Below are 26,112 nucleotides of genomic sequence, written 5' to 3' on the forward strand. Positions count from 1 at the left end.
TTTAAGTAAAATTTGTTAAAAAGTTGCTTTTATAAAAAATTGTTTTAAAAAATAAGTGAAAAATTTAATTAAAAGGTAAAAAAATCCTATTAATCTATTAAAAAAAATAAAATATAAATAAAAATAGGCAGGCAAGCCCGCCGCCCGCCAACCCACCATCTTGGCGGGGCGGGCATGATTTTTATGCCCATTTCACATGGCGAGCATGCCTGCCCCGCTCGTTTTTTGGCGGACTTAAGGCGGGCGGGGCGGGCGGCCCGTTTTGCCACCCCTAATCCAAACTGAGTCGCTAACAAATATTTTTATTTTTTAATTAAAAATTTTTAGCTTATAATAATGGTGGATGATTTAACCGTGGTGATAAAATGAAACTTTCATGGGTTCGAACCTTAGCGACCTCGAATATTTTATTTCTTTAACGTTAAGACGCGCCTTTTATTTTTTATTTATTTTTAAATAAATAATAAAAGGGATATCGCTACAGTTGATAGTTTTAAATTTTGTGAAAGAGTATACCCATATATAAGTGAATTAACTCTCATTTTTTGACATTAGCGTCGTATCCTACGCATGTAAACCTTAGCACCCATTTTTCTATTCATCTTCGTCATTAGTCGTGATTCTTATTCTTCATGCATTATGTATTATTCTTCTTCCACCTTCTTGTTAGATAGTTTATGATTATCTCTTTTGTTGCATCTTGTTGAATGTTCTTTTATTTATTTATTTTAGATTCATCTTCACGACTTTAATAGGAATAAAGTACAAGAAGTATGAAGCACTACTACAAATAACGCTTTTCTTGACGAAGCTTTCACGTTATCTAGAAAAACTGAGGTTTTATTCCTATGCGCTATATATATATATAGCGCATATACCATTCAGGACATGCTTCAAATTCCAGCTAATGCACTTTATGTTTTTATTTGATAACAACTGTAAAATAAATGATTTAACCCTTCAGATTCTTTGTTAAATCGAGGGATAAACTAATTAGATTTTTATATATATACTCGGTGAACAGATTTTACCCTAATACTATTTTATTTTTAGCCGCCCCACCGTCAAATGCTTCATTTTTTAGGATGGATTGCAAAACTGAAAAAAATGTTCTTCTACCTTGAACAATTTTTTTCCAGCTTTTGCAATCCATCTCAAACAATGGTGTTGATGTTGTTGAAGGTTTTGAACAACTATGATTTATTCCTAAAAGTCTTTACTGATGGGTTGCAAGTGCTGAAAAGGCAATTTCCAATTTTTGGAATAAATATCTGATTAGAAGTTGGAAGCATGCAAATTGTATATGCTAGTGAAAGCAGTAATAATTATAACATCAACAATCAATCTTGGTGAATGCATGTCTGACATTCAAGATAGATCTCTACCACCTTGTATGGGACTTGGACATGATGCATTTTTGATATTCTGGATAAAAAAATCTTGATATTTTGCGAAAATTTGTTGCATACAATGTATTTTTGATATTCTGGGTAAACACTGTAACCATTTTTTAAAATTTACTATAACCGTGTTGTGTTGTTCTAAAACCGAGGAATTAGAGTAAAATAATATTTTTTAATAAAGTAGTTACATTGTTTACCCAGAATAGTAAAAATACAATGTATGCAACAAATATTGTATGAGACCTTTTCGCATGTTGTAATTTTAATATTCTGGATAAACAATCTGATATTATGCGAAGATTTTGTTTCTTACAATGTATTTTTACTATTCTGGGTAAAGAATGTAACTATTTTTGAAAGATTTTTTTTTTACTCTAACCCCTGGGTTGTTTTAAGAACCGAGATGATAGTTAAGTGGTTTTTTTTTCATATTTTCATTCAACGGCCTTACACAAATCTTTACCGTCCATTTAAAGGTTATCAATGCTCAAGAATCCACCATTAGTGATCCGCGTGAAACCTAAGGGACGTTTATTATACAAGTCCTCTTACCATATTGGAAATCTAAACAAAACCTAAGGAAATTTGGAAAAGTTCTCTTCAAAGGATTTCAAGAGCAAAAAATCATCTGGGTTCAAGGTTTGTTCTATGAAATTTTTATTTGTACGAAAATATTTTTGATTATAGATTTTTATTCTTACCTTTTTTCACGAGAAACAAATACATACAAGATCGGTACATGAAAGAGTTTCTCAGTATTTGATCTTGTCTAGAATATCAAGGGATTAAAGATCCAACATATGATCTTTATGGACAACTAATGTAATATTCTTTAGAAATACTGTAACGATTTTTAGTAAAAAAAGGTAATATTATGGAAAACACTGTAACGAGATTTATTTTAAAAAAAATTATATAATTACCCCTCGGTTTTTATGATAAATCGAGATAAAAAAGGCGCTAGTTTTTGTAAATAAAAAAGTGTTGAAACTAGGTTTCGAACCCACAAGCCATAATGAACCTTTACCTCGATGTTTTAAAAATCGAGGTGTTAAGTTATTACTTTTCATGACGCCCTTCGTTGCCTTGATTCTTTTGTCGAGGTAAAATGCATTTCGCGTCCGTTGTTAGAAGTGCTTTTTGTAGTAGTGAAGCTATGTTTAAAACTTCACCCACCTTGTACTTCTTCTACATAGCTTCACAAACAATATGAACTTCATACTTTGTTACAGTACCACGACTTCATGTATATCCATTGATGATGTAAGTTGTTAGTGTTTTTATTTTGTTGCAGGTATTTGTTGTTGAAAATTAAGTTTGCAGTTTCACATCTTGATAACTTTCATAGTGTTTGTAGGACTCAAAACAAGAACAATACATTATTAAGTCACAAGAAAAGTAAATGAAGAAACAACAGCAAAAAACTTCTTCTAGTTTGAGAAACTATGCGAAGTAATATATATATTTTTTTCAATAAGTAATGGTATTAATCACAGAATAAAAAGAGTTACAACAAACTGCACTTTACCTCTTTACACATGATAGAGGGAAAGTGTTCCAGACGTAAAAATTACAAGCCGTAGATGATTCATTAACTACCCTAAACCATTTCCAGGAGTTAAGAATGATAGCGGAAAAACACTCGTCAAAATTAAAGATGTTACCTTTAAAGAGAATAGCATTTCTCATCACCCACAAATTCCACATGACAGCTATCCAAATAACTCCCACAGTTAATCGATCTTCTACCGCCTTAATCTTATCAAAGTGATCCAAAAAATTTCGAAGTTCCACGTTTGATAGAGTCACCGAATCCCCTAGCCATTGGCCAACTCTAGTCCAAATTCTTCTGGTTATCGGGAAACAATCAAAGAGATGATCAATGTTTTCCATATCTTGAAAATAAAATACACAACAGCAGTCTACATCATCTACTAAAATCCCTCTAAGTTTCAGTTGATCTCGCGTTGGTAATCTGTCCAAAGCGAACCTCCATCCAAACATACCCACCTTCGACGAAACTTTAATCCTCCACACAAAATTTATTCTCCTTAGTAGAGATGTTTGCAGCCCAATTCCCTGCATATTACGGTTAATCTCCTTGGCACACCCCTTGACAGTGAAACCTTGATCTTCATCCGCCAGCCAAACCACTTCATCTCTCCTGAAATTCTGTCTGCTAATAGACGGAAACTGTAGTTGCAGCAAAGTCGTGAGAGCCCCATCTTGATCGTCTGGTTCATGCAGCCAACTGTCTTAATTCCACTTCCATATCTCTCCCTTCCAATAACCCGCCTCCGCAACAGACATAAACCTATTAACTGCCTTGTGATACAGCTCCGGATACGCTTCCGACACTGTTTGAATCCCCGCCCACTTACTAGCCAGAATGAAACATTATCTCCACTTTTGACCCTGCATAGAAATGAATCAGAGACAGACAGTCCATTGGAACCTACGCAGTCGTTGATCAAGATTAAATCACGCCACCATATTGAATCATTCTTGGATATCACTCCCGTATCGTTGACGTACATTTTGACCTCCGGATTTTTGTACCTGTGAATTAACAGATTTGACCATATCGCATTCGCCTCTGTACAAATTCTCCACTTCCACTTCATGAGTAAGGATACATTCATACAATCTACGTCTCTTATGCCTAAACCTCCTTCCTCTCTTAACTTACAAACATTGTGCCAACTGACCCAGTTTATTCCTCTTCCACCTTCCACTCCTTTCCATAGAAAGCTTATTTGAATACTCCTAATTTCCTTTATCACTTTCTTAGGTGCTTGATAAAACGATAGCGAATACAAAGGAATAGCATTTAACACCGAGTTGATCAGTACCACCCTACCTCCTATAGAAAGAAATCCCCCTCTCCATTTATCCAATCTCCTTCTTGTGTCTTTGATAACGTCTTTCCACGTTGCCAACTTCCTGGGACTGTCACCCACCTTAACTCCCAAGAACTTGAAGGGGAGATCACCTATGCCACAAGACATAAACGAATACGACATTTGAAGGTTAGCATCAGACAGATTAATACCATATATGTTACTTTTGCTAAAATTAATCTTGAGACCAGCCATAAGTTCAAATCCCCTTAGAATGGATTTCAAACCCCACAAATTATTCTCTTTCCCATCACTCAAAATAATGGTATCATCAGCGAAGTGCAGAATGTCGACGACATTGTTGTCACCATAATAGAAGCCTCTGTACTCCTCAAGACTGGATGCTTTCTCCATAAGGTTGGTCAAACCTTCTATAATTATGACAAACAACTGTGGAGATAGAGGATCTCCCTGTCGAAGACCCCGTTCGACATTGAAGTCTTTTGTACAACTTCCATTCACTAAAATTGCCATGGAACTCGTGAACACGATGGCCTCCATCCAGCTTAACCACTTTTTTCCAAATCCCATCTTCTTCATAACTAATCTCAGGAAGTTCCAGCTAACACAGTCGTACGCTTTCTCAAAGTCTACTTTTAAGATTAAGCATTTCGAGCCTTCTCTCTTTGCCATGTCCATCACTTCGTTAACCATCAAAATACCATCCAAAATGTTTCGGTTTTTTATGAAAGCATTTTGTTTTGATGATATTAATTGCCTGATAATCTCCTTTAGACGGCCAACAAGAATTTTAGACAGAATCTTATGGAGACTCCCAACCAAGAAAATTGGCTGATACTCCGATAGGGACTGAGGATTCAGAACTTTAGGAATCAGAGTTATAAAAGATGATGTGCAAGCTTTTATTAATCTAGCCTTCTCATGGAAATCCGCCACGGTTCTTTGTAAATCTTCTTTCAGCATCTCCCAATTATTCTTGTAGAAAGCTAAAGAGTACCCATCAGGACCAGGTGTTTTGCTACCTTCACAATTCCACACAGCATCTTTTATCTCATATACTGTAAACGGACGTTCCAAAATCGTAGCCACGGCAGATTCAAGACGCTTGAAGTTGATACCCGCAGGGACAGGACAATTCTTGCAGGGTTCTCTAAAGAAGCTTTTGAAGTGATCACACACACAGATTTTAATATCTTCAACACCGTCCATCAAGCCTGCACTTGTCTCCACCATATTTATAGACTTCCTTCTAACTCTCTCTTTAAGTGAATTATGGAAAAACCTTGAATTTAAATCTCCATCCTTGAGCCAACTTTGTCCTGACTTCTGTCTTAGCAAGCCTTCTTTCATCTCCAACTTTTTTCAAATGTCATCAGCAACTAATCTTCCGGCCTCAACGACTTCAGCTATATTACTCCCTGTATTTGCAGCCAGAAATTGATCCAACTCATGTTGTTCATCAATCTTTTCTTCAATACTCAAATCAATCCAGCCATAAATCTCCTTATTCCAATCCTTAAGTTTCAATTTGAGATTTTTCAATTTTTCGTAAAGAACAAAATCTCCTCTGCCTCTGACAGATAACAAGCCCCACTCCTTCTTCAAAAAAGAATCAAACTCCCTGTGTTTATACCAACCATTATTGAACCTAAAAGGTTTTGGTCCCCAATCTTTGCCTCCAACTTTTAACCACACCGGACAATGGTCTGAAATTTCTCTCTTGCCCACCACCTGACAATCAACTTTCCACAACAAAATCAAATTCTCAGTTAAGAGGAAACGGTCCAATCTGCTCATAGCTTGACCATTGCCGCTGAACCAGGTGAAACGCCCTCCTACACTAGGTAAATCTATAATCTTCATCTCTTCCACAAAGTTCATGAAATTTGCACTCTCCCTACCACTTCTACCACTACTGATTCCTATTCTTTCCTCCTTGAATAACGTTGAATTAAAGTCTCCACCTATGCACCACTCCTCGCCCACAACCTTCTTCTTCAGCTTGATCAAAGATCTCCAAACCTCTCTTCTCGATCCAGAATTGCAAGGAGCATAAACATTTATGAAATTAATAAAAGTACCTCTGTGTTGAACCTTGACTCCTACATACCCCTCTCCTTTAAAACTCAAAATAAGCTTCAAGGAATTCCTTCTCCACAGAATCACCGATCCACCACAAGCACCATTAGAATTCATATGCGTCCACTCCACGTCCTTGTCACCCCAAAGATCTTCAGCCTTATTCAAATCAAAATCTGGAATATTTGTTTCTTGGAGGAAACAAACATCAACCTTGCTAGCTTGATTCATATAGCCTATCCTTTTCCTCTTGAGCCTACTCCCTCCTCCCCTGATATTTAAAGTTACAATTATCATTTCAGAAGCTAGATTTCGCCTTCCGTTCAATCACTCCATCCTTGTCTCGCTTCTCCATCACTTCTATTTCCTTATGAGTGAACTCTTTCCTTCCTTCACAATCAATTCCCAATCTTACCATGGTTTCCTTCAGATCCGATGCCACAGAACGCCCCTTGCTTATAAGCAATCTCCTATTGCATCGCCCTATATCAGATTCCGTCATAGAATCGCAACATAGAACCGAACCACCTGAAAAATTGTCCTCTTCTTCTCTGCTATTCTTCAGTTTTGGATTCTTCCTCAGACAATTAGGGCCAATTTTAGGGTTTAGGCAAGCGAAATAGGACTATTTAATTTCAACATTTTCTATATTTTCCTCCAATTCCACAATCTCTTTCACTTTCTTGGGTTTGGGCCTTAAACTTTTAGAACTTGTGCACGCTTTGTCAAAGGATAAAAGGCCCAAGGTTAATGGGCCCACTGAAGCCAGCCCTTTCTCAAAAACACTACCACCTTTCTCCCCTCTCAAAATACATCTTGTCGGACAAGTCACCACCCTAGGACTGACAGCTGTCTCACCCGCTGACTCTATGACCTTGGGGGACGATCCACCCAAATTTAAACCCAAAAAGTGCTTTGTACCACTAGTACCTTCCTTAAAAATATGGAAGTCCTTCGAATTACCCGTAGGATTATGCTTCACCAAAACCAATGGACACTCTTCTGCAACCCTATCGTGATTCATCTCCTTCATCGCCGGTCCTCCGCTCTCATCCACCTCTTCTTCAGTCTCCGGGATAAAATCATAAGCACTGCCTTCTTCATCCTTGTCTGAATCATTGACAGATTCTTCTGAAGAGGAATCTATCATCACCTGGTACTTATTACACCCTCTCTTGATGCAGCATACCTCCTTAACTTGACATGAGTCTTCTGAAAGGAAGATGTTGAAAAGATCTTCATCAATCTCTACTTTAACTTCTTCATTGATCGTGGCTTTCATACTTGTACGTACAAGGAATTTGGCCACTCCCATGTTAACTCTATTCTTTGTTCTTTCGTCCTCATAAATTAAAACTCCTAACGTTTGAGCGATGAAGGGAAAAAAACTGTTTGTCCATGCATGACCTGGTATTTCCAAAGCCTTAATCCACACCAACCTCTCCTGGTCAACTTCTCTAGGGGACCATCTCCTAATGCTCTTGAAACGATCCTCTAGCCACTTGCTTCCTCCCTCCATCATCTCTTCCAAAATTCCTTCTTGACTCTCCTCTAATAAGCATAGATTAGCTCCAAGAGGAACTGCTGATATCGAAAATAAACCTTCACCGTGAAACTATTCTTGCATTTCTGCTTCCATCCCCGGAGTAATCACTTCTCCCATAAAAGCTTTCTCTAGTCTCCTCTTTTCTCCTTCATCTGATGTAAATTCTCTAATCACCATGGATGTTTCTCCCTTCAGCATGTTTGCAAAGGAAACTCCCTTAATAACTTTAGAACCACCTTTAATATTTTCCACCTTGGAAACCGACGCGTACTTAGATCTGTCTAAGCCTTTCTCATGGTCTAAAATCTTCCTGTTTAGATTCTTCCTCTCAAACTTTGGCAAATTGGCAAATATTTTCTTCCCATCTAAAAATAGATTGTCCAGCTTTGTTTTTAACATCTTCTCGTCCTCCACGTTAAAGAAACAGACAAACCCATATTTTTTACCCCACCTGGTCCGTTTGTGAGGTATGAAAACCTCATCAATATCACCAAGCTCTTTGAATTCGTGGTATAAATCTCTCGCCTCCCACTTATCGTCAAACTCCGTTACGAAGAAAGTCGTTGTTGGTTTGATTCCACCTTCTTCGTCTCCCCTTCTCACGCCACCTTCCCAACCACCTCTTAGCCTAGAGATCTTCTTCTTGTGCACTTTCTGGGTCCATACTCCTTCCCCGCCTTTGTTCCTAGCCATGGTTGTAGATGGGTCGCACAACAGTCTCTCTCTCTCTAGAACTTTCTCTCTCTACATAAGTATGATATTATTAGAAAGTATAAATGTAAATCCCATGCATATGAAGCTATTGTGTAAACTTACTCCTTATATTTCTTTTCATTGCTTCACATCCTAGATGTACCTCATAATTGATTCATGTTCCACGTACGATTAGTTTCAATAAAAGGTGCGTCTTGAAAACATTTTATAATATCTGGTTCTATTGTATGATGTTGTTTTGTTAAGTGCTTTTGTATGTTGTTTTTGTTGTTGATTAATGTTCTTAGAGAAAGAAGATTAGGTTGAGTTTATTATATTCTATGTAGATCATTTGTTTCATTAACTCTCACTTAAAATACATTCATTTAAATTGACATAGATACTTATAATCTGTAAATTAAGTTGTATTCAAAAATCAACTTATATCAATCAATATTTTTCGAAATGCTTGGGTCTTATCTTTTATTTAATGCTCTTTTACATATAAAATATGGTATAATGATCCGACTCCTTAGATGCATCGGTATCTTCGATTATAGTTAAGTTTGAATAACAACAATTAATTCGATAATCTGCCTCGTCATCATTACTTACAATTGTAATTTTTATGATGATCTATCATCATAAAAATTACGATGATAAGTGATGATGACGAGGCAGATTATCCAATGCCTTGTTGTTATTGAAATTTAACTATAATCAAAGATAGCGATGTATCAAAGGAGTTAGACCAATAAACCATAGTCTATTTGTAAAAGAACATGAAATGAACGATGAGATGCATGCAATCAAAAAACAATGGTTTGTTTAAGTTGATTTTCAAGAATAGTTAATTTTCAGATTATAGACTTCTTCATCAATTTGAATGTTTGTATTTCTTTAGTGAGGCGTTTAGAAAAACAAGCAATCTACATATTATATCATAAACTCTTGGTACTTTCAACAACGGTTATCTATTGTAACCGTGATCAAAAGTAATTAATGTTTTAAATTATTTGCTACTGCTAGGTTTCAAACTCAGTACCTATGTGTATATATCACAACGGTTTATAAGAATAACTATTGTGATATGTGGTGCGCGCTCTGCCTTACAATAAGGATTTCTAGACCGTGGAGGAAATAACAAACATACAACCACACTCTACTTAATAACGGTATGACACGCGTGATGGTATACCTTTTCAACCGTTGTGTAAGGAGTTTAGTGTAGTAGTGAAAAAAAGATGATGAAGCAAAATAATAATCCACACAAAATGACAAAAATATCTTGACATGAAAAAAAGTACATATACTTTCAGAAAAAATATGCATGCATACACTACTGCCTATAGTTGCAATATGATAATACTCCTTCAGAATGTGTAAACCAAAACACAAGCATGAGATAATATAGATAACTATTGCATATTCTTAGTTAAGGGAACAACAGCACACTTTAAATTCATACATAATTAGTTGGTGTCGGTTACATATGATCAGATGAAGTAATTGGAAGCTGTTCTGCCTCAATTTGCTTCATTGTAACTGGTGATGGTGGCATAATAGTAGTGGCTGATGAATAGTCTTTGGCTTTACCCCACACCACGGAATAAAGACCTATTGCAATAATCACAGCTCCAATGATACTGTTATCCATAAAGAGAAAATATTATTCACCAACCAAAATGATAAAATTTGTCACGATTAAACTGCAGGATAATTTCCTATTAATTTTGTCACAGTTAAACTATAAGTTATATATACAGATCATCTGAAAACATAGAACTGTATAATAAAGCATTGCTTATTAGTAATATATACCTTCCCAAGTGGAGTTGTTCTCCGAAAAGGAAGGAGCCCAAAGCACAAGTGGCGATCATACAAATAGGATTAAATGCTGTGAAAAATACTGGCCCCCTGCTTTGCAATACCAACCCTTGCACATAATATGTTATTCCTGAGGTAACTACTCCCTGTAATTTTTATATTCATTGAAAATGTTTATTGATGTAATTATGAAATTGAAAAGAACATAGAGTTAAAAGAGTTGACAAAAAATAAAAACATTATAACTTTGTAAGTAATAGAGAAGGTACCATGTAGAGAGGACCATAGAGTCTAAAGTCCCAACCAAGAGCCCAAACTCCAATACCAGAGTTATGCTCCGCCACCAACGCCACCGCGCTACTTTCCAAAGCGCCAACGAAGCAAATTAACGTAGACAATGACATTTCAGCCGGATACTTTTTCAACGTTATCGACTGCAATTCACAATTCATATTCATATCGTATGTTAAATATATATCATGACGGATGATATGTAATGTATCAAAATTGAACAAGAGAATAATATATAGTTAGTTGCCTGTAATATGAAGAAAGATGACCAAGCGAAACAACCACATAATAAAAAGAGTGTTCCTGAGACCCAATGTTTGAGAGTTTGAGTGTCGTGACTTCCAGCATGATGATGAGCATTATTTGGAGAATAAAAAAGGTGGATTTGTGGGCCTTTGTAAATTATCATCAATAATGCACCTGCAAATGTTACTAATGTCCCAATCACCTTTGCTATGCTTCGTATCTGTTTAATATTTACTTGTTCAATCCTGATAAATGGTACTATAAGATTAGTATTTTTTTAAAAATGATTATAGTAATAATCATATTTTATTAGGAGTTACCTGAAAATTACGGCTAAGAAAAAGGTAATAGAAGGCACACTATTATATAGAATAGATGTAAATGAAGCGGATGTATATTGCATTCCCAAGAAAGTGAATCCTTGATCAATCACTGGCCTGCAATAGTACCAAATGGTATACCATAAACATTATTATTATGAAACAAATTTTCTACGTCGTGCACGTAAGTGATACAACATATTACACACGGTTTACACAATTTGTGTTTTGTTATACATAATACATGCACCTAATAAACTTAGATATAATTTTTTCAGTAAAATTCTTACTATTTTTTAATGAAAATATGAAACGTGTCCTTAAATATAATTTAAATAATAAAAATAGAAAGAATATTAAGAGAAAATTATATATTTGTATATTTTCATTAAAAAAATAGTAATATCTAAGTTTTATCCAAAACTTAAATATGTTTTCCAAAACATAAATATGTTTCTTGGAAAAAAATTCATAAAGAAAAAGAAAACATATATTATAAGAAATATGTACTCAAAAGTCATTATAGTATCTCAAACTATAGGGTACATTATTTATTAGTTAAGCTAGGTAGATACAGATTGTTGATACATAATTAATTATTGTCAGATATACATTATATTATCTAATAATATATTAATGTAAAAAGTTGTAACTATTTACTATCTCCTACTAAGTCATATTCTATTTAAATAAATCACATTAAGAAAAAGTTAAATCTCAAATATTATTGATTATATATTAAAAACATCTATTATATTTGATCAAACCTACTAATCTACTTAAAAATCTATTTTATACTAAAAAAATAAAAAAATAATTTGACATTCTTTTTAAAAGGTTAATAAATAAATAGTCTTAAATGTGTATTAATATTTTAATTTATTAATGACTATTTTGAGAATTAATTTAATTAATTAAACTAATACTATTAGTTGTGTTCTATTTACATAATTAAATATGATAAAATTCAAACTTTAATGATTTGTTTATTATGAATAATTGATACTCCCTTTGTTTTTTTTAATAAAAGTTGTTTTGGAAAAAATTATATTGTAATAAAAAATTAAAGGCTAACTTACTGTATTAATCCCCCAATTTTTCCTAATTTACAAAATTAGTTCTCTTATTTTAAATTTTTACAATTTTAGTCTCCTATTTAAAATTCAAATATTTTTATTCCCCTCTCACGTTATTTTCTTAGAAAAGCGATGAGATGTTATTTTTTTAACTTATATATTTATTTATAAAGTTTAAAATATGTTTACATATGATGTTCTCTCATTTTCACAAGTATTTTGTTATTTAAAAAATGAAAACATCTTTAATTTTGAGTGCAAAATTATGAGAGGGAGATTAAAATTGTTTAAATTAAAAATATGGAAACTAAAACTATTTAAATTTAAAATATAAGGACCAATTTCGTGAATGGACCAAAACAATAATTAAGTCAATTATTAATTATTTTATAATTTCAATTAGTTATTAGTATTATTTTTTCTATTATTACCATAATTATTTATTATTTTCATTCTTTCAAATATTTCTATAAAACTATACAACTAATGAAACGTGCAGTTAAAATATATAGACTACAATGTTAATAACATCCAAATACAGTATAAAAATCAAACGTGCAGTTAAACTATAAAAATATGTATTCAAAGAATATTTGTTAGATTATTAAGAGTATTGATATGTAGCAATATATATAGATTTTAGTTGATTACTCCAAAAATGCGAGCGCCATTATCTGCAAAAAGACAGTCAAAGTCATCTTTGGCCTAGCTTTCCTGCAAAATTGTAAGAAAAGTGGTTACTATAAATAGGAAAAGCCGAATACATTTCCTTTTGAGAAGTTTAAGTTATTGAGGGAGAGAGACAATTGAATCGTGAGAATTTTGTATACGTAAGAGACTAAAGTAGTTATTATATTTATATAATTTAAGAAATAAAAACAATGATAATTTATAGGCTATTGTAGTTTATTCTACAAAAACAAAGAAAAAAATAATAAGGGAATATCACCTTTCTATAAACCATGCAAAAGGTGCAAGAGTAATTGCAGCAATGATATTACGATAAACAATGAATACAAAACGACTCATTCCAATATTGAAACTGGCCAAGGCGAATATGGATGCTACTGCAAACCCAAGTTGAACTGCCACTGTTAACACATAAGGCTTTGCCTTACTGCCAAAACTAGCAAAAGCTATTTTATCCATTTTGTTCTATTCAACAAAAAAAAATTGATATTGTTTAGAGAGATGGTTTCAAATGTATGAAGTAGCCTTCTTTATAAATACTAATAATTGTGATTAAGGCGTAATCCATTAGACATAGCAAGATGATAAGTATCCATTGAAGAGTCCCTGGTTATAAAGTTTTTTGCTTTTTCTCAATCAGATATGAAAGTTAAATTATTTAGTGGGAGTATATGCAACAAGCTTTGCTTGATTGAGATGATTGCTTTGAGTCAGAATACACTTTGGAGTAAAGCAATCAAAACCGCTCACCAAAGTCATACAAATAAAGACAACAATCGACATAACAAATTGATAATTCAGACCATGGTTTTAAATTGCGGTTGCGGATGCGGTTGCAGTTGCGGTTGCGGCGATGCAGATTGCAGTCTTTGCGACGTAAATTTATTTTTTATCAACAAAAAATAATATATTTTATTATTTATTTTATGTTTCACAATGTCTTCCATTTCCTCTCTAAATCTTCATATATCTCTATAACAATTCACCATCACTTCGAATCTTTCGAATATTTTTAAAACATACCTTAAATTTATGATATAAATAGGAAGGAAGGTAGACCAAATATTTTTTTAAACAATGCATAAACACTTGCATGCTGATGCGGTCCGATGTGGGTTGATGCTGATGTGGTCCGATGCGGGTTCATGCGGTCAATGCAGAGTTATGATGCAGCCGTTGCAGTGTTATGATGCGGTTTTTTGTGTGATTTGCAATCATACCCCAATTGCGGTCTGATGCGGACACTACCGCAACCTCAATATTGCAGCCGCATCACGTGATGCGGTCCAAAATTTAAAACCATGATTCAAACTCATCCACCTCTAAATAGCTAGCCACTCTACAAGCAGGATGTGAGTCTTCATTTTGTCGACCTCAAACTAAGTACAAACACGGGACAAAGAATAGGAGCATACCTTTGGCCGGTAATTGGGTTCCTCAGAGATGTCCAATAAAACTTTTGAGCACAACCTTAGACATCGACCAGGTCCCAAAGAAGTTATATTAGGAGTCGCGGTGACACCCTAAAAGAGTAAATACCATGATAAGTGGGTAAAGAAACAATGTATTACAATGAAACAAGTATAATTCATTCAACAATAGACGACACACAGGAAATAACAATCTACAAAAATAAAATGGGGGTGGTTGATATTCCCTGCGTTGGAGGGAGATTCTCTTGGTTTAAAGACAATGGTAAGGCTATGAGCCGTCTTGATAGATTCTTGTTATCGAACAACTTGATTGATTTTTGGGGGGTGATTTATCAAAGGATTGGTATAAGAGACCTATCGGATCACGCGCCTATCCGTTTATTCTGTGGTGAAGTTGATTGGGGGCCGAAGCCTTTTAAGTTCAATAATGCGTGGATTAAACATGGTGACTTCAAGGAATTTATTTGCAAGGAATGGGCTTCTTTGACAATAGAGGGGAGAGGAGATTTTATCCTGTTTGAAAAACTAAAAAAGCTCAAGAATATTATCTTTGTTTGGAACCGCAAAGTTTTCGGGTGGAGGGATTTGAGTATTAGTAAGGAAGTGGAGAAGATCAATGCCATGGACATAGAGTTAGCGGACAACTACAGTAAAGACTCTGAGGATGTGATCAAAGAGAGAAAAGAAGCTACTGGTGAGTTTTGGAAACAACTTCATGAGAAAGAATCTATGCTTAGATTAAAATCAAGGCAACTGTGGATGAAGGATGGAGATAGAAATTCGCGTTTTTTCCACAATAGTATCAAAGAAAGGAATCGTAGGAATGCGATATCGGTGCTGGAAGGTGAGGAAGGTCGCATTGAAGGGGTTCAAGAAGTGAAAGCGGAAGTTAGAAATCATTTCGTGAGGTATTTCAAGGAAGGGGTTTCTTGTAGGGCTGTTCCGGAGGGTATGAATCTAGCGACTCTGAATGAGGAAGATAAATCTTGGTTGGAAAGATCGTTTTCAGAGGAGGAAGTCAAGTGTGTGGTTTGGGATTGTGACGGTAGCAAGAGCCCCGGTACGGATGGGTATACTTTGGAGTTTTTTCAATTCTTTTGGGATACAATCAAAGCCGATGTGATAAAGTTCGTAGGAGATTTCTTTGATAAAGAAAAACTCACTAAAGGTTGCACATCTTCCCTCATAACTTTGATTCCAAAAGTTAAGAACCCTCTTTCTTTGAACGAATATCACCCTATTTGTTTAGTTGGTAGCTTATACAAGATCTTGGCAAAAATTCTAGCGGGAAGGTTGAGAAGTGTTATCGGTAAATTGGTGTCGCCCAATCAAACGGCTTTTATACCCGGTAAAAATATTTTGGATGGGGTTTTGGTCGCGAACGAAGTGTTGGACTTAGCTAGTAGAGAAAAAAGAAGTTGTGTAGCGTTAAAGATTGACTTTGAAAAGGCTTACGGCCGGGTGAATTGGCAATTTTTAAGATTTGTGCTTGTAAAGATGGGTTTTGGAGATAAGTGGATGGCTTGGATGGAGGGATGCGTTTTCACTAGTTGGATGTCCGTTATTATCAATGGGAGCGTAACAAAGGATTTCAAGGTTGAAAAAGGCCTCCGCCAAGGTGATCCTTTGTCCCCGTTTTTATTTGTGTTGGCCTCGGAAGTCCTAACGGCGCTTGTTAATAAGTCCGTAGTTAACGGAGAGTATAAAGGGTTCAAAATCAACGAGGAGGTTAGGGTGAATATGCTCCAATTCGCGGACGACACACTCTTGTTTGCGGAAGGCGACACCGCGAACCTTTGGTCGATGAAGGTTATCCTTAGGGCGTATGAGATGATGTCGGGGATGCGGGTGAACTTCAATAAGAGCAACTTTTATGGAGTTAATGTGTGCGATAGTTTTCTTGAAGCGGCGTCGATATTTCTTTCGTGCAAGGTTGATAAGCTCCTGTTCAAGTTCCTAGGGGTTAAAGTGGGAGGTAATCCAAGAAGGTTAGGAATGTGGAAGATTTGATTGTCATGTTGAAACGTCGATTGGCCTTGTGGAAAGGTTTTCATCTCAACATAGCGGGGCGAGTTTGTCTTATCAACTCCGTTATTAATGCCATACCGATATACTCTCTTTCATTCTACAAAGCCCCTAGGAAAATCATCAAGGAGATAAGAACTATCCAATCAAACTTTCTTTGGAACGGAAGCGAATCTAAACGTACGATTCATTGGGTGTGTTGGGAGACCGTGTGTAAATCTAGGGAAGAAGGAGGTTTGGGCATTAAAAACGTAGAAGTTTTAAACTTGGCGTTATTAAGTAAGTGGAAGTGGAGGTTTTTAACGGAAGAGGAACCGGTGTGGAGGAGTATAATGGTTCATAGGTACGGAAATATAAAAAAGAATGTTCTTGTGGGGGATATTTCGGTGTTATCTAAGAAAGATTCGATATGGTGGCGCGACATCATTTTATCTGACAATTATTTGTCGCTTCTGACTCATAATTTTGCAGGGGCTGTAAACTGTATTATTGGGGATGGACTTTCCACTCCGTTCTGGCACGGTCTTTGGGCTGGCTCCCATCAGCTAGCGCAGAATTTTCCCGAGCTTTTTGTTCAGGCCGTCGATGGTGCGCATTCAGTGGCTGAAGCAGGAGGTTATGGAGAGAGCGGCTGGGAATGGAACGATGCAGGGGCCATTTACGAGTGCAGCAGCAGCACTAACTTTTTGTGGCAGGAGGTGAGCTCCCTAATCGATGCTGTCATACCAGTAGCAGGTGTAGCGGACAGCTTTACATGGAATTGCAATTCGGATTCTGTTTTCTCGGTGAGATCCTGTTACGACAGGTTTTTTCCGTTTCTCTCGGGGCCAGCAGTCGGTAGCAGTGTTGTTAGGCAAACTGCTTTCATGTGGAGCATCAAGGTGCCACCGAAGATCCTTTTTTTTGGTGGAATGTGTTACACACTAGGGTAGCAACAAAGGACCAATTGATAAGGAGGAATTTATTGCCGAATCCTTGTGACCATAATTGTGTTTTTTGCATGGAGGAACCGGAATGTTTATCGCTTTTGTTAGGGGGTTGCAGCGTTTTAGCCAACATATGGAGGGAAGTTTTCAGTTGGATCGGTCATGATATAGACTTATCTCTGGCGGAGTTTGAGGAATTTTCTGGTTTTGATGAGAAAATAAGGAACAAGAACAACAAGTTTACGGTTTCGGTTGTTTGGCTAGCAACGATATGGAGTATTTGGACAACAAGGAATGCCATTATTTTTTCGAATGCTTCTTATAGCTTCCTTGAGTGCAAGTCGGAGATTGTTCATATTTCTTGGTCTTGGCTTTTATGTTATTACTCCTTGAGAGATAATTGTAACTTTCATTCATGGAATGTTCTACCTCTCTCTTGTTTTGAGAAGTAGCTTTTCTATCGTTGTAATAGGTTGGAGTATCGCTTATACTCCCTTATATATATATATATATATATATATATATATATATATATATATATATATATATATATATATATATATATATATATATATATATATATATCATTGCCTATTAAAAAAAAATAAAGCTCTCAAGATATGCAAACTCTGGGGTGGAAAAATTCCACTTGCCTCAAAGCATTTTTCAAAAGAAGGTTGCAATTTGGAGTAACCATGTTCTACATACTTTGCATACTTTTTGGACAAGTCCATATTTGTGGATTGCATCTCTAAAAGGCCATTTGAGCCTTCTTCCAGATGTCCTGAGCTTCATTCAAAGAGGTCTCCAACTATTTTATTTTCTGGTGAGAAGAATTTAAAACTTTGTTCACTTTATATAGGGAGGCCTTAGTGTCAAATAACACCTTTTTAATAGACACCAACACGATATATTTATCTATTATCCAGGAGCAAGCGACCACAACTTCTCACCCAATAAATGATGACACCTCGAAGCTTGAACTTCATCACCGATTTCCCTCAAGAAATTGCACGACTTGATGAACTCGTCAGGAAATCGGCCCACTCACTACTAAAAAAAAGACATTTGATTTTAAGATTTTATATCAGGTATTAAGATAATTGATGTGAAAAATATTTGTCAAAGGATTTTACATCAGGTATTTAACTCAAATGATGGGAAAAAAATTTAATTTAGTGATTTTACATCAGGTATTTAACTCAAATGATGAGAAAAATAACACGGTGGCAAACTTGTAATTAAAACGAAAATAGGTTATAAGGGCTTTTACATCGGTGGAGAAAGAAACCGATGGGAAAAGTGGACCACTTAGGGCGTTTACATCGGGCCATATATGCACCGATGGAAAAAGTGATGGCTGTTACATTGGCCCAATGAATAAACCGATGGGAAAAGTCACTTTCTCCACTAAAACCCTAATCCCCTTTCCAACCCAAAACATATTTCTTTTTCTTCTTTCTCTCTCTGCGTCGTCCCCTTTCTCTCAAAACCTCTCTCGCACGCCGCTCCTTCCCTTGCACCTTCCTAGATAGCAGTTGTAGAGAGAGAAAGAGAAAGAGCGAGTTTACCCGAACAACATATCCCTATTTCTTCATTTCTCTGCTCATTCGATCTTCTCCATCAGGTTTTCTGACATTCTCTTTTTTCAATTCAAATCTCTTTCTTCAAACTCTCTTCTCTTCCTTCATTTCTTCAAAACTCTAACTTGTTTTTGTTTCTTCGGTTGCTCTGTTTTTTCATAACTCAATTTGCAATTAGGGTTTATCGCTTATGAGCTTCGGAGTTCAATTTTCCTTGTTGAGTGTTGGTGTATCGGAGAGGGGATTCGTTGCGTCGTGGTGCACGCAAGCTCCGTGCTCCCCTGGTGAAGTTGAGTCGAAGTCAAAGGAGGAGATGGTTCTGGTGAAGAAAAGTCAGTTTCAGCGACCGCCGCTGGTTCGAACTTCGAGAGGGCGAGTTCAGGTTCTTCCTTCTCGTTTTAACGACTCTGTTATTGATAATTAGAAGAAAGATGGGAAAACTACCTCTCTTTTGACTTATCAATAATTTAGATTTGCAATCATGGTCTTTCTTTTGTCTGCTAGAAAGGCAGGTAGGTGCTTGATATGTTGTTGTCTTTAACGGAGGTTTGAATCGACGGCGACGGTGTTTCAACCACCCTTATCTTCTTCGTCGGTAAAATCGATCATTTGAAAAATCTTCCAATTGAGCACTATTACCTCTAATTGATTGTAATCCAAACTTGTGAATCTCAGTAATCATGGTGAGAGTCAGTGTGTTGAACGATGCTCTAAAGAGTATGTACAATGCTGAGAAAAGAGGAAAGCGCCAAGTCCATGATAAGGCCATCATCTAAAGTTATCATCAAGTTCCTCATTGTGATGCAGAAACACTATATTTTAAAAATATCATGTTTATTTGGTAGATTAAATATTTTTAGGGTTTTTTATTTGACTTTTTAGGGTTGGTTATTTGCACGATATATTGGGGAGTTTGAGTATGTTGATGATCATAGATCTAGAAAGATTGTTGTTGAGTTGAATGGTAGGTTGAACAAATGTGGGGTTATTAATCCTGGCTTTGATGTTGGTGTCAAGGAGATTGAAGGTTGGACTGCTAGACTTCTCCCATCTAGACAGGTAAAATGTAACCCTAATTTTTTACTTTTGCTATGATTGGTTGATCTATTTCTAATGCTTATGCTACCATCATTATGTTTATCTATACCTATATATAAATTTTACTTCTGACAGACATTTGTATGAGTCTTTAGAGCTTGTTTAAATTCAAATTCGTTGTATGGTACCTTCATTATATCTGGATCAGTTTATTAGTTCAAGACTCTTCGGTTAAAAAGGAGGCTAGTTTCTTTTGTATAATTTCTAACTCTGAATTCAAATTCTGATTTTTTAAGCCTAATAGTATAGTAACATATGCACCATTCAAGCCCAAAAACCTCATAGATTATCAACGGTTAGATTCTAAGTCAATATTGTGTTCTATATACCAACTCTTTCAAAACATATTTTTGAACACGAATGTGGCCTTTATCTGGGTTTTAACTTGTTGCTAGGTGTTGACTTTTGATGGTTTTCTAATAAAACTGTATTAGTTTCAATTTTACTACATACTGCCTATATTTTTGGTGTGTTCTTAAATTGATTTCTGTCAATGTGAAATGTTTCTAATTTATGTTCCTTTGTTAGTTTATATTATTTACAATATTGATAGTTATAGTGAAGTGACTCATTAACTTGCCATATGAATGACATGACCTATCTGATAATCAATGGTCAAATAGAAGGGATTAATTTGAACTTATTTTGTTTTCTTTTGAGAAAAAAAGTAGATGAAACTTGAGAGTTGTAGTTTATCTCTCTTATATTTTATATGTTATAAAGAAAGTTATATCAATTGATTTATTGATATATAAAGGTTAAGCTTTATCTTGTGAGTTATATTGAATTGTCTATATTTTTTATTCGAGCTAGTTTCTTGACTTTGGTGTTGTCTGTTGATGTTAATTAGTGTTATTGTTTATTCTCAGGTAAAGTAATTTTGGTGTTGTATTCAGAAGCTACAACTCATCTTCTCGTGAATGCATGTTGGTATTTCAAGTGCGCGAAATGACTTAAATGGTTGGATATTTGTTGTTTTGTTATTTTGTAGTAGTTCATCGTGTGTAAGCTTTCTTATAATTTTGTACACTTGTGTATTTGAGATTACACTTATGTATTCAAGATTAATACTTTTGTAAATTTCGAAGAATATATTATATATGCATCTTAGCTATTTGGTGCAATGAAATTATATCCTTCATTGGTTTGAAAAATATGAAAATAGTGACCTAAATGTGGTATGTGTGTTGTGGGAAAAATGTACAAAATAGCGACATAACATTGGCATGTGTGGTATTTGAAAGTTATATGGAAAATTAGGTAAAAAATAAAATTATAGGTTAAAATAGGAAAAACAGCTATTATACGCTTAAAAGCAAAAAACATATTACATCAGGCAAAATGGAAAACCGATGTAAAAAGTTATATATTACACCGGGCATAGTGGCAAATCGATGTAAAAAGTGTCTATTACATCGGGCGAACAGGAAAACCGATGTAAAATATGGCGTATATATTTTTTTCTTTAACTCTTGCATTATTTTTCACATCAGACGTCTGAATTCAACCAATGTGGTATGTTAATTTTTCACATCAGACCTTGGCCCGATGTAAAATGTCTCTGACTTATTACATCGCTTGGCTTTACATCGGGCCCAGACCCGATGTAAAAAGTACTTTTCGTCCGATGTAAAAAGTACTTTTTACACTAATGACTCTAGGTGTCTTAGGGCCTAGATGAGCCAATATCAACGGTGACACACTTGTCGGGGTTGTTGATGAACTCCCACTAAGACCCGACCTACCTAGATCTAACTCAACTAATTATTTCCTTTTCGAGAACGGTTCTCTAAAAGGGATCCCCTCCAATCATATGAAACACCAGATTTAGAGAGTACAGCAATACAAATTGATCAATAAGGTTCCCCATTTTAGAATTAATTGAAATGGAGGAATGAAAGAGGCCGAATCAACACTCCCACGAGATATTAACCTCATCTAGCACCAAAAAAACAACAACTTCACGAGGCAAATGAGTAATTTTGTGTATCGTTTGGTATCAACCAGTTTTATTCATAAAAAAAAGAAAAATAAACCATACGACACTTGCATCAAAACAACAAGTTAAAGAAAAGAGAATCTTCTACCACTCGCCATAAGTCACGCTTTTCCTCTTTGGTGGTGGACTCCACTAGCAGAAACATGTCTATGTATCATTTCATATGCTTCTTTGACATCACTGTGAATGACCTATCACCATCAATAAAACCTATTCCTTCCTAGAAGTCCACCACTTTGTTCTTTAAATAATTTTCCTCCCGAGATAGGTTATCAAGGATATAAACATATGTTCTTAACTCGACTAGAAAGTGGTTCTAATCCTACAACTTTTGAAATCTATCCAGAACTTTCAAAAGCACGTTAGGCTTAACATTGTGTATATTTGTGTTACAGACCTCGATGAGGAGAGTAATTAAGAAATACCTACCCATGAAATTTGTCAGTGTTAGTATACACCTCGAATATACTCATACCCTTACTAAGGGGGAGAAAATCTTGGTTTCTTTCCGAGTTGGCCGAGCTACGCTGGATATTGAAAAGATGCAAAAAGAGCTTCAAGATCAACATGCTCCTCTTATATTCACACAAATGCTAAAATATCTTGATGTGTGCTTAACTCACAGATGCAATTAAAAAGGGCAAACCTCAAGGTTATTGAGGATTGTCACTTCAAAATAATTAAAGGAATAGCCGAGAAAACAAACATTAATGAATAGGAAGGCACATCCTTTATATATGTTGCACACACTCTTACCTTTTTCTGATGGAAGCACCCCCGAGTTCGAGGAGGAATCTACCTCGGTGAAGGCATGGTATAGAACCCCTAGCACATTACTTAACTATATGTATGGCCTCTTTTAAAAGCTTAACGGTGCACCCTGATGTAAGTATGAACCATTCATTCTTGTCTGAAGTCATTCTCGATAAAACTCAATTCTTCAAGGGTAAAGCATGGAAAGAGAAACCCCAGGAAACTTCCCTAAGATAAAAAATGCCTACCTTATTTCCATCCTTGGCAACCATATATCCTTTCGACTTTTCCATATCTACCTTTGTGGCGCCTTAGCAAACAATAAAAAGTACATAAGAGAAAGAGGTGTTTTTTGTTACCTTAGAAGAAGAATAATTCCCAATGTAAGCATGAGTCTTATGGTTCTATGTGTTATGCAGGTTAATATCCTCTAAAGTTTGGATGATGACAATTGAATAACAAATAGACAATTTAAGCATCTTCAGTTAAGAAGCAAGCCTAAAACCCAATGTTTATGTTCTATTTGAAAGAACTAAAAAAAAGTTAAATAGGAACTAAAGCTATGAAGCTGTGAAATCTTGCTTGATTCTGTTCTTAGTGTTTTATCTTTTCATTTGATCACTTAAATGAAAATAAAACAAGAGTAAGTCTTGTAGTACTAAGGCGATGCACACAATGTTAGGTGAGAATATGGACTAAATGGTATATGGGGTTGAATAGACCTTCAAATGTAAAATTCATTTTGAAAATAGTTTGAAAGATTTTTATCAGAGTTTTAAAAGTAAAATTTAATCTTGTGCAGTGGAAGCAAATTTAGCATAAAATAAATCAAGCTTATCGATTGGAAGTTACACGAATATACTTAGTCTCAGCTCACAACACAAACAAGATGGATAATTGAAAATGAAATTTTGGTATCAGATATGTGATGTCGAATGAGATGTCACGACACAAATATCCGTTTATAAAGTTTATGGAACAAGATTGCAGTAGTAATGAAAAATAGTGCAGAAAGGTAAAAGACACAAGGATTGTTTACCCAGTTCGGAACAACCTTCCTACTCTAGGGGCTACCAAGCACAGGATGAAATAAATATATTGATAGTATCAATTCAAAGCTAAACTCTCACGTTTATAACTTCTCACTTAATCAGTACACTTCCTATGACTTCTACCTAAGACTCACCTAGGTATGAGACGCTCCTCAAATGCCCACAGTCACAACCCATGACAAACACCACAAACAATTAAAAGTAGAAGACACTCTTCCAAGACACATAATTCTCAATGCTTAAAAGCTTATGAGAACTGACATTACTCTCCTTGCTTAACAGCTTTAGAGATTAAACACCATTCAACACCTACAGGTTTGTGAATGAACAAAACATGGAACTTACAACCAAAATAAGGATTCCTAGAGCCCTAAATATACAAATATCAGTTCCACTCAAAACTAGGTTTAGGCCAGTCTATTTATAGAATTAGTATAGACCGAATTGGGCCTAAAACCGCAGTAAGGAGCTGCACAAAGTCTGTTGCTTGATCTCCAAGAGAATAGATTTTCAATCCAATATTTCCTAAATTGTCTCCAATTATAGAGATGGTGAAAACCAACAAATATCTCTGATTGAATCGCTCTTGGATACACATAAGCTAACTGAATATTCCACAATATCTGTAGCTAATAAAACAACAGATATACTTGACAGATCATCTCCAGCAAACACGCTCCAGTAAACACGATGTCATACCTGTCATGTTGTGACATCTTGTTCAACATGTTGAAAACTGAATGATATGACATTTTATTCAACATGTTTCAGCTAGGTTGGTTTTATCAAAATGCATGTCAATCATAGAGAAACTATAGAAAACAACCAAATGAATAAACTAGTTGTACCGAATAATTGATCAAACTCAAGGAGTGTTATCGTAAAATTTCCTATACAGATAATATTATACAACCACAATTTCAGGTTTAATCGTTACTAAGACAAAGTTGAATTACCAATCCAAACAAAACCTATACTTTCACAATTAATCGTTACCAAGATAAAATCCTAATGGCATGCAGTTCTTGAAAGAAATAAAGAACAAACTAATCATGCGATCAACTACAAAACTAAATGAGAGAGAGAATAGAGTACCTTGCTTCGTGCTTATTTACACTCTCCAATGGTTGCCCATTGAAAATTTGTTGGTCTTCAAATAATCACTAGTACAAAAAGAAGAATATAATTTGAAAATTCACACCAGCTATACTAAAAATAGGTGTAAATATAAAATATGGTGGAAATTTAGTAAATAAAAGGCAAATTTTAGTATTAGCACATGACAATAGACACTCTATTTCTTAAAAACAGGTGTAAATTCAAAATATTATTAGAATCAAATATATATTACTCCCTTTAAATTTAAAACGAGTGTAATTTTAGATAAACCAAAAAAATTGTTTAACTTTTTAACTTAAAATATTAATCTACTAACTAACTAATTAAGTGAATAACTCTATTTCTCAAACTTTACCCTAAAACACTCGATAACATTATTTTTAGTGACTCCATCATTCTCTAGTGTTTTCTCTATCTGGTGTTTGCCGAACAGAGAATATCGACCCATAACCCTAAACTCCAAATTCTTTCTCACACTTCAATCATTTCACCTCAAAACCAAAATTGCTACTCAATCTCTCTATCAATTAGGGTTTTCATGACACACTTAATAGATAAATGATGGGAACTAGACCTCAACAATCGTTTGTAGACGAAAATGATGAAGAACTTCTAGGTTGCGGAACTATGATTTCGGCCCAATCAGGCTCCACGAGCAGGAGTGTCAGTTTGCTGTCTATAGGGACTGCCGCCGGTGAAGACGTTGTTCTTAAATTAAACCATCTTGACATACAAGGAGTATTTGCGTAAGTTGTATTGCATTATATTCTTCATATGATGTTAATTGTTTATGTTTATTCTTTAAATTGATTCTTAATCACTCGATATGCTTACAGTAGCAATAAGAAAATAAGAGGCCAACAAAGGGCTGTTGTAGGTGATAAGAGTGGATGAGGGCTTCACCAATTTATCATGAAAGGTTTTATATCTCTCTTGTTTCATCAATTCTGTTCAGTGTGTAGAGCATTGAGATGCTGATTGGGAAATGTATAGAATTGGTGTTTAGATACCTATGATTTCTAAAATAGACATTTTTTATTTTTTTGTTTTTAAGATCATGCAACCAATTTTCTTTCTGGTTTTGGGTCTAAT

The 26,112-nt window shown here is 35.1% G+C and overlaps 3 protein-coding genes and 1 pseudogene across 4 annotated transcripts in view; all 4 read right to left on the reverse strand.

Moving 5' to 3' along the window:
- Window positions 1-3,454: 3,454 nt before the first annotated feature.
- LOC131658394 (uncharacterized) lies at window positions 3,455-5,497 on the reverse strand. Its single transcript, XM_058927691.1, has one exon. The coding sequence runs from the start codon at window positions 5,495-5,497 to the stop codon at window positions 3,455-3,457; it is 2,043 nt and encodes a 680-aa protein (XP_058783674.1).
- A 129-nt stretch (window positions 5,498-5,626) lies between these two features.
- Window positions 5,627-6,574, reverse strand: LOC131658395 (uncharacterized). Its single transcript, XM_058927692.1, has one exon. It carries the CDS (start codon window positions 6,572-6,574, stop codon window positions 5,627-5,629), a length of 948 nt encoding a protein of 315 aa, XP_058783675.1.
- A 3,250-nt stretch (window positions 6,575-9,824) lies between these two features.
- LOC131662007 (WAT1-related protein At4g08290-like) overlaps window positions 9,825-26,112 on the reverse strand; it is a 45,029-nt gene continuing 28,741 nt past the window's right edge. Inside the window, exons 1-7 of one of the 2 annotated variants that reach the window (XM_058931674.1) lie at window positions 13,292-13,605; window positions 12,994-13,056; window positions 11,267-11,383; window positions 10,948-11,191; window positions 10,679-10,843; window positions 10,404-10,555; window positions 9,828-10,228 (exon numbers count right to left, since the gene is read on the reverse strand). In XM_058931674.1, the coding sequence (XP_058787657.1) occupies window positions 10,069-10,228; window positions 10,404-10,555; window positions 10,679-10,843; window positions 10,948-11,191; window positions 11,267-11,383; window positions 12,994-13,056; window positions 13,292-13,491 (1,101 nt within the window). In that variant the 5' untranslated portion in view covers window positions 13,492-13,605 and the 3' untranslated portion in view covers window positions 9,828-10,068. Of the gene's footprint in view, window positions 10,229-10,403; window positions 10,556-10,678; window positions 10,844-10,947; window positions 11,192-11,266; window positions 11,384-12,993; window positions 13,057-13,291; window positions 13,606-26,112 lie in introns of those variants that run through there. The other variant, XM_058931677.1, reaches the window with a different exon arrangement.
- On the reverse strand, window positions 19,671-20,380 carry LOC131593614 (uncharacterized; annotated as a pseudogene).

This window comes from Vicia villosa, linkage group LG3 (assembly GCF_029867415.1).
Source record: "Vicia villosa cultivar HV-30 ecotype Madison, WI linkage group LG3, Vvil1.0, whole genome shotgun sequence".
In the NCBI taxonomy this organism is placed as follows: domain Eukaryota; kingdom Viridiplantae; phylum Streptophyta; class Magnoliopsida; order Fabales; family Fabaceae; genus Vicia; species Vicia villosa.